The following is a 9,957-nucleotide window of genomic DNA, read 5'->3' as shown; positions in this document are numbered from 1 at the left end:
AGGAAGTATTTAATGGTGTGTGTGTTCAATCACTACTAATTTACCGAGGTGTGGTCCACTTGAGATTTTTAATTGCCTTATTTTTGGCCTCATGCCCTAAAATGATATGAAAAGAATAGATGGACAGCATGGATAAATCACATAAATCATGGTGGGGCCCACAGAGAACCATCCAGTAGCCACCTCACTACTGGCATAACCACCTTGCAACTGGCAGAGTCAGTAGGCAATCCGCGTCCCAGCTCATACAGCTAAACCAATACACGCTGCATGGCAGATGCCCGGGTTGCTGACAAATGATTTTATCATGGTGGATTCCTCATTCAATAGGTTCCAATACCATTTAAAATAGAAGAAAAGAAATCAACAGTCCAAATTTTTATATAATTAACCTATTATATGGTGCCCATGGAGTTTAGTACTCGCAGATCCAAATAAATGATGGTTGCCGAAAGTTAGCAGCTGGTCTGAAACTCACTCGACAACTTTCAACAGATAACACTGCTGGTGCTGAACAGTCGAAATTCCTTAGATTGAATGGATGGCATACAAACACATTTTGGATTGTGGCCCACTCAGTAAATTTTCTCGTATGCATGTCTGTTTTGTTAGCGTATCGGTTGTATCGCTCCATCCATGGCAGGCGGTTCCACGTGATTTAAAATTAGAAGGTCTCAGCGATAATCTCACGTGAAAAACGTAAGAGGATTGCGTCCTGCGCCCGCCTTGACTGACTTCCTCCAATGCAGGGGATCTTTGGGGACACTGTGATGTATGGATTTTATCCACGCCGTTTATCAATTTTTTCATATTATTTTAAGATGTAAGTCCAACAATGAGCCATATCCATGGCTTTAGTGGACCACACAGTAGAGATTGAACACTTACCATAAATTTTTTTAAAAAAACTTCTTGGGAGCTGAAGAAGCTTTGGATGGAGCTGATATTTGTGTTTTCACTTCATCCAGGCTTACGTGACCTTGTGAACAGCTTGGATGGCATATAAACATCAAAATAGTTCATAGGAAGGTTTCAACGGTGGGAGTCACTATAAACACTGTTTCTATGGTGTGGTCCACTTGATACTTATATCTGACTCATTTTTGGGCTCAAATACTATAATGATCTGGAAAATTAGATGAACGGAGTGAATAAAACCCGTAAATCACAGTGGGCCCTGCAGAGTCCCTGCCTGGACCGAGTCGGCCTTGGCGGGGGCCGGATGGAAGCCACCAAAACGGAATAGTGACGTTTGTCATTGAGAATGGCAGAACACAACTCATCTTCACTGAGTAAAACGCCTTTATAAGCTAAATACAGCTCTTAAATCATCGTGAAGAAGGAAATCTTTCATTGAGAAACCATGGAAGTGCAGCGAGTTCTTCGCATGAATGGTGGCGATGGGGAAACCAGCTATGCCAATAACTCAACCGTGCAGGTATCTCCCTCTCCCTCTCCCTCTCCCTCTCTCTGCCAGTCACTCAACCGTGCAGGTCTCTCTCTATGCCAATGACTCTCTCTCTCTCTCTCTCTCTCTCTCTCTCTCTCTCTCTCCATCCACGTTACAATAGAAGTTAAATAGATCCGGATCATATTAATGCATGAGCCCAAAAATAAAACACATCTAAAGCTCAAGTGGACCACACCACATAAAGCAGCGTGGATTGAACGACTACCATTGAAAACTGCTTGGGGCCACAAAAGTTTTGGATCAAGTTGAGATTTTTTTTGTTTTCCCTTCAACCAGCTCTGTATGACCTGATGAACAGGTTGAATGGAAAATAAGCATAATAGTTGGCGATAGGAATGTTTCAACGGTGGACATCATTATCCCCTCTACTTTCTGCGGTGTGGTCCACTGAAACTTTGGATATAGATCATTTTTGAGCTCATGACCTAAATTGTTATCAAAAAATGGATGGATGGTGTGGATGTAACACATACATCGTGGTGGGTATTTAAAGGTGGGTATTCAATCACCACTTTATTCTTTTTTTTTTTTTTCAAAAAAAAAATTAAAAAAATCACCGCTTTATTCAGTGGTACGGTCCACATAAGATTTGGATCTGCCTCATTTTTGCATTCATGCCTTGAAATGATCCGGAAAATGAATGGACAGCGTGAATAAACCACGTACATCATGGTGGGCCAGAGAGTACCCTCCAGTAGCTACTAGCCACTTAAATCAGTGTGCAATCCCCGTTCATGTATCACCTGCCATAATCAGATACGTACGATGATCATAACAGTTTGCAAAATGGTAAAAATTTATCAGGAACATCTTATTTTATTTTTTGGTTTTTTACGAGGCCTGCTAGGAGGCAAAAATAAGTAAGAAAAACTGATTGGACATTTCTAGGAAATTACCTGGAATGCCTACTTTACAAGTCCGGATCCTCTGCTTACCAGAAATGAGAGTATTCTGTTTATTGCAATGTGATTGGGCTATATTATTACAGACTTCATTTAATGCAGCATTGTTGATAATATCAGTGATGACTTACATTGGCCAATCACAATTAAGGAAACCTGAAATTTTATGGTTGTGGCAAGTAGAGGATCCGATTGGGTACTACCCTACCTGTCCCAACTCTAACTGGTAGGGTTGTAAATGGGCCGGTTTAGGCCTTAAAATCTAAATTTTGAACAGGGGCAGCCAAAAATAATTTTAAATCCGGGCTGACACCTACCCCATGCCAGGCCCAGCCCATTGACATCCCTACCGAACAGGCTAGGGCTTTGAGGGGCCCACCGTGGTGTATGGGTTTATCCACACCATCTATTCATTTTCCCATATCATTTTAGGATACAACCCCAAAAATGAGTCAGATCCAAGGCTCATGTGGGCCACGCTGCAGGAAATAAAGGTGATAATAATGTTTACCATTAAAACATTCCTAGGGCACACCGTGATGTTGGTTTGCCACTCAACCTGTTCATAAGGTTATATAGACCAGGATGAAGGCAAAACATGATTATCAGCTCGATCCAAAACTTCTGCAGCTTCTGAGAAGTTTTTAATTGCGGGCATTTAATCCCCGCTGTAGGAAACACTTGAGCCTTGAACATGCCTCACGTTTTGGGGTTATAGCCTAAAATGATATGGAACAAATGGATGGACGGTGTGGATATGCCCATACATTATGGTGGGCCCTCCGAGCTCAAGCCTGTTCCACCTGGGTACACACGGGGTAGTTCCCAATCCGCATCAAGTTGGCACATGGAGAATCGGTCTGGTTTGATGATTGGACTGTCCATATGTTCAATTCTAAGTATTTGAACTCGATCAGACTTGCTATTTTGAAGCATTTGATTACATCCATAATAATAATAATAATAATAATCCTTTAGGGCATGTTTGAATATGAGAATTCCATGTAAATCAATGGAATTGTAAAAAGGCTTTTCATTAATGGGATAGTTTGACATGTTCATATCTTTATTATTTGACCAATATGAAATTTTCACATGCTATCTAAACAATATATATATATATATATATATATATATATGTGTGTGTGTGTGTGTGTGTGTGTGTGTGTGTGTGAAATGAATGTTTCAATAGTGCTGATGAAATTAACTATTGTCTAATCATTATATTTTCTTTCTTATTCCCCAGGAAAGAGCGATATCCAAGGCAAAGACCATAGTCGAAGACAGTGCAGTAGCCCTCTATTGCACCACATTAGCGAAGAGCTTGGGCATTGCGGACATGGGTTGCTCTTCAGGGGCCAACACATTGTTGGTGGTTTCTGAGATTATAGACGCGATTGATCGAAAATGTCGGCATTTGGGCTGTCCATCACCTGAATTCAGAGTATTCTTAAATGACCTCCCAGGGAATGATTTCAACACTATTTTTAAGTCATTGCCCGGCTTCTATGAGAAACTTAAGCGAGACAAGGGGCCTGATTTCGGGCCATGTTTCATCGCTGGAATGCCTGGTTCTTTTTATGGGAGGGTTTTTCCAACCAATAGTTTGGACTTCGTTCATTCTTCTTATAGCGTCCATTGGCTTTCTCAGGTAAGTATCTTCATTACTACAGTCATCCACTAATTAAATCAAACTACTGTGCATTTTAGTGTATAATGTACATAGAAAGCATCCTCGAAACACCTTTCAAGTCTAAATTAGTCTTAAAAAACTAGCCATCTTGACTTGTTCTAAAAGAATCTTGGTGAGTGGGGCAGATTGGCGACTTGATTTGCTCTACAAGGCCCAACACATTGATGGTGGTTTATGAGATTTTAGATCCCATTGACTGGAAATATCCACATTTGGGATGCCAATTATCGACATTTGGGCTGCAAACCAATTCTTGGAACAAGTAGATCGAAAGAAGCACGAACTGAAGTAGACTTAGTCCATCAGATCTAGGCCCAGTTCTATGTAGGGCATGACATAACTGGGTAATTGGGGCCCAGGCACATCCGAATCAAAGAAAATCATTCCGAATGAGGAGAAATTGTTGTTCAAAATGCAAATAGTAAATCAGCCATAACCTTTGATCCGGGTATCGTTATGAATTTTAACTAACCGACCCTGTATGCGGGTCGAGTCGATCTGTTTCGTGAGAAAATGCTCCCTTCCAATTCACAATCGGAGTTTTAGGAAAAAACTTATTATTTTTTGTAAGTTTTAAGTTCGACGTATCTCCTTCGTTTGAGAATTCTAGTATACGAAGTTCTTAAGATTTGCTTCTAATCATGACTAAAATTATTCAACATGATTAAATTAGGACTTTCTATTTATAGTAAAATTTTAATTTAGTAGAATTAGGACTCTTGATTAGGATTTTTCTTTCCTTTATAAGTGATGTAATGGGAAGTCTAACAGTCATTATTGATTAATAAAAATTTTAATTTTTTTTTTCCTTGTAGATTCAAGAATGACATTGTGGATTCAAGGTTTAGCACACTTGAGGTAGACAATGTTCTTCCTCATTACACCCTTCCCTGTGTTAGATTTCAACACAATTTTCTAGTCCTAGCACAGGTTCTATGATAAATTCAAGTGAGGGTCTGATTTTTGGCCATGTTTTCATCACTACAGTGCCCAGTTCTTTTCATGGAAAGGTTTTGATGATCAAAAGTCTATTCATTGTAATAATAGTCTTCATTGGCTTTCTCAGGTGAACATATTCATTAACAACAAACATCCAGTAATAACAACAAAACATTGTGCATTTCAATGTATAATGTACATACAAAGCATCCTTGAACCATGTTTCAAGTCTAAATTAGTGTTAAAAAAAATGAGTAATCTTGACTCGTTCTGAAAGAATCTTAGTGACTTAGGCAGATTAATGACTTGGGTGAGTTTATTCGTGAGTTAGTATGAATTTAGAAAAGTAGGCGTTATATAAATGTAAACTTTTTAAAACTTCCAGATTTTAGACTTCTAATATTCCATGTAGATATAATCAAATACAAAAGGATAAAAAAAAAAAAAAAAAAACACTTATTTATTTTGCAAACGTTATGTACCTTAAATTTGTGTCTCAATGATCGTATAAATAGTTGCCAATGCTGCTTCACCAATGGGGGGGGGGGGGGGGGTGGTGATCTCTTCCTAATCTATTCTAACAGAGAGATGGAAAGTTGAGAGTTGTTCGCACACCTATTGTGGGTTGGACATGCACACCCGAAGAGTCATCAACAAGATGAACCCCACACAAACAAGCACATGATGAGAGAGAGATGCTCTCTTCTTCTCTTTTCTTCCTTTCTTTCTCTCACTTAAGATTTCTAAGGGAGAAAGCGTTCAAGGCTCTCTTATGCACTTTCTTGTTGGAATATGATCTATTTATAAGGAGGTAGGTTTTCAAATAGATGTACCTGTTGTGGTGCTCTTTTTCCTTATAGACTTCTATATATGCCTTACAACATCAAAAGTCTATAATTTTTCTGTACATATTCCCAAGTTGACCAATCCCTCCACTACTATTGGCATCCATGTTTGATAATAATATTATTTTGATAAAAATCATTTTTAATTCTTAAAACAAAATGTTAACAATTAAAAACATTCAATCAAGCATCTAATATGATAATTAAGTTATAAGCAAACAAAAGTTCCTGAGTGAACTAGTGGATCCTTTATTAAAGTATGTGAGTTGTGGCACATCCTAATGCATGCACTCAATGACACATGTATCTTAACCAATAATATGACTTCATAGGGTAGGCCAAAACATAATACATTAGGACCATGAAGTTCTAATATAACCTCATGTCTGAGGATTATTCTTACTTAGTACATGATCAAGTCGTTCTAATTTGGACATGATGGGTCTCCCAGATCAAAGACATGATATGATACTCCAATGTAAATATTCAGCTAGGTCTAGATACAAGAACTTAAATATGTAAAGAACATCTACACTCTTATGTGGAATAGGGCCAAGGCACTAGGAACCTGATGGTGATGACTATTCATCTAAACTTATCATTGGTTCCCATTACATAGGATAACCATATAACACGATCATGTTGGAGTTAAACCTGATCAGTGCAACAAATTTGTGAATTTTTTAAAATTACATCCCGTATAATCAATTCTCATTTGGATCTCAGATGTAATAATCTCATATTTCTACAAAGAGATAAAAAAAAATTAAAAATAGTTTAGATCTATCTTTTTGTAATCAATCACATAGATAATTCCATGATAAAGATTTACAAATACTTCCCCCGATCTATTACAATGAATGGATCACTCAAGAGAGAACACGTTACCTCTGATAGGAGTTGTAAAAATGTCAACCTCCACATAGGTGGGCCATAGGGAAGAAAAACAAGTGATGATAAATGTAGAGGATAATGAGAGGGAGAGATCTCTCTCACTTTTTTCTCTTACTAAAGGTAAGATGCCTGAGCTCTCTCTCTCTCTCATGTGGTTTCCTACATGTATATTATTCTTATTAGAAGAAGGGTTACAGTTTGAGGAGTGCATTTAGACAGGTGCTTCACCACCCTAGGGACTTCTACTGTGAAGAAGCCCATTGATTTATCTCTCGTATGCACATGCCTATGAATTAATCCTTCCATTATAGAGGATATTCACTATAGATCTAGATCCCACAATGATCAAATAGTGGACCATCAGATTTGGGCCACTAGATTATCATTAAGTATGATCAAAATAATTTTAACGATTAAAACAAAACTTTAACGATTGAAAATGTTTCTAAAGTCGATTAAAATTCGTAAGTGTTGGGCCTAGTGGTAAAATTACTTGATGCATATTTGATTTAATTAGATCTAGCCCTAAACAAGTCATGTGATAAACCTACGTGATCTCTTATTGGCTTATGCAATAATTAATGACCTAGGATGGATGTATCTTACATAATCCATTTTCATTGGCCTTTAAGAAATCTCTTGAAGTGAACAAATTATCCCAATAATGATCCAAGACCCTCACATACCCTCAGGACTAATAAGGATTGATCTTATTATCATAGTCTAGGCTATTAAGCTTCTAGATTAGAGACTTGAACTTTGATCCACAAATATAAGTATCGAAAGGTCTATAATTCAGATCTCATATCAATGGCAGCTCACACTCTTGTGTGGAGAAAGGATAAAAATGCACAATCAACACTATGCTAGTTCCCAATAGTGAAGACCTTCCATTTTGACACAAGTTGGTCCCCTATCATAGGATGACCATATATATCAAAAATTGATGTCCATGGATATACCCTAAGAATCTGTGTCAATCATGATTCATCATAGTATTGAAATTTATGTAATGCAACTCTTCCCAATCAGTGAAAATTATGTCCAATCTCAAGTTCCCAAGTTCCCAAGGGCTAAAAGATATTCTACCACTCGTATAACCTATAAAATATTATATTAATATAACACTAGATTTATCTGAGGAATATAGCATGTCCAAGAAAACTCATGGTCATTGAGATCAATGGTTTAGATTGATCCTATCACAACAACGTAGCTTGTGGATCATGGTGCACATTGTGTTTTGCAAGGCACCAACTCCAACAGATCATTGATTGCCCAAACCCATTACAATGGTTATGGACATTTAGGATATTGAGATCTATGGCACACAACTCTCCCTCGATGAGTGGCTATGGTAACCAAACTCATCTTCCCCTATACCAAGGAGAGGAATCCTACCTCATAGCACAAATAATCATAAATATTCAAAGATTCAAAGCATTAATTATGGCATCCATAAAATAATACCAAATTTGAGTCATCATCAAAACCTATGAGAATAATCAACAGTCTTTTTAGGGTATACAACCCCAACAGTAGGAAAAGTACCTTAATAGTTACACAATATAAGTAGGCTTTTTTAATTGCCAAAACAATTGACCCATGCCTAATGCTTAAGGGTAGCCTGCGCCAACAGTAATTCTAACATGTAAACTTAACCATTGTGGCATGCCAGGTTCCTCCAGAGCTACAAAAAGGAATGGGTGGCCTTTTAAACAAAGGGAACATCTACATGGCCAAGACGAGCCATCCTGCTGTGTTCAAAGCTTACTTAGAACAATTTGAGAGGGATTTTTTCTTGTTTCTACGGTCACGATCAGAAGAAATGACATATGCAGGGCGTCTCGTGATAACACTCATGGGCCGGAGAAGCCTAGACCCATCCAGCGGAGAGTGTTGTTATATATGGGAACTAATGGCACAATCTCTCATGGACATGGTCTCGCAGGTAATCTATGATATCATCATTTTAACTTATAGCATAGTGCCATTGGTTACCTCTTTCTCAACAGTGGTGACTGGGCGGGGCCAACCAATTTAAATGTTAGACCGAATATTTAGGCATAGGCCTATCTTTTATTTTTTTAGGTCCAGCCTGATCTCCGAGAACAATAAATTAGCTTGTGCTTGACCAGGGCGAGTGCCATGGTTTGAAGACTTGGATGAGTCCCATGCAGCTTATCCTGAGTCAACTGGGACTCGGTCAGACCCATTCAGTTCGATACAATGACTCAACTCTGACTTAAGAGAGTGGAGATGTGACTCAACTCAAGGGACTAAAAGTCTTAAATCCATGGAAAGGGATAGGAAAACCATGCCTAGGCCTGGTCTATAGATTTGGTGAGCCTAGTTATCCAGGATGCTAACTTGCCCAATCTATTTCTCCCTTTGACATTTAGACGTATGGTACGAACATCATGTATTATCATTATTTGTATATGAGCATCACAAATTATTGATTTTCTTTTCATTCTCCTTTCAATCCAGGGAATCATTGAAGAGGCGAAAGTGGATTCGTTCAATCTACCTCATTACACACCTTCAATTCAAGAACTAATAGCTGTGATTGAAACTGAGGGATCCTTCCATCTTGATCGATCAGAAATTATTGAAATAAATTGGGATCCGACCAATGATGATGATAACATGCTTGATAAGTTCACAAGTGGGTGGAATGTGGCGAAGATTATGCGAGCCGTATCGGAATCCATGCTTGCAAGTCACTTCGGAGAGGCTATAATGGATGATTTATACAAGAGATATGGAGAGAAGGTGGCCGAGCATCTGAGCATGGAGAAGACCAAACATATTAATCTGATCATTTCCCTGTCGAAGAAATTTTAAGATAAGTAGATTGAGGCTGGATCCAATACAAATTGACATCTGGTGGCCACCTTCATGTTTTACTCATATCCAATCTGTCCATCATGTGTGCTCCCTAAATTTGTAGAAATATTTACTACCTACATTATACATTTTAGATGATTGCATATGTAAGGTAGCATTTGGACGTATTGTTAAAATAAATTTGCAACATTTTACATTAATTTGAAATTTTAGTATATTTTATTCCTGACTGTTAAGATTTGCAAATTACAAAGTTTTCGACTGTGTGGTTGATGATATCACATGCCTTCAAAATATGGACAAAGGGTCCTTCATTGTAGTCAATTCCAACTATTCATTTTATTCATCAATTATTCATTGTTG

General features: G+C 38.0%; 1 protein-coding gene across 1 annotated transcript; it reads left to right on the top strand.

Annotated features, from left to right (window-relative positions):
• Nucleotides 1-1,340: 1,340 nt before the first annotated feature.
• On the top strand, nucleotides 1,341-9,643 carry LOC131244561 (probable jasmonic acid carboxyl methyltransferase 2). The gene is made up of 4 exons (XM_058244090.1): nucleotides 1,341-1,438; nucleotides 3,620-4,024; nucleotides 8,423-8,695; nucleotides 9,235-9,643. The coding sequence occupies exons 1-4, from the start codon at nucleotides 1,364-1,366 to the stop codon at nucleotides 9,589-9,591; spliced, it is 1,110 nt and encodes a 369-aa protein (XP_058100073.1). The 5' UTR covers nucleotides 1,341-1,363; the 3' UTR covers nucleotides 9,592-9,643.
• The last annotated feature ends 314 nt before the right edge of the window (nucleotides 9,644-9,957 follow it).

This window comes from Magnolia sinica, chromosome 4, assembly GCF_029962835.1.
Source record: "Magnolia sinica isolate HGM2019 chromosome 4, MsV1, whole genome shotgun sequence".
NCBI lineage: Eukaryota > Viridiplantae > Streptophyta > Magnoliopsida > Magnoliales > Magnoliaceae > Magnolia > Magnolia sinica.
This window is presented reverse-complemented; position numbering and strand designations above follow the sequence as displayed.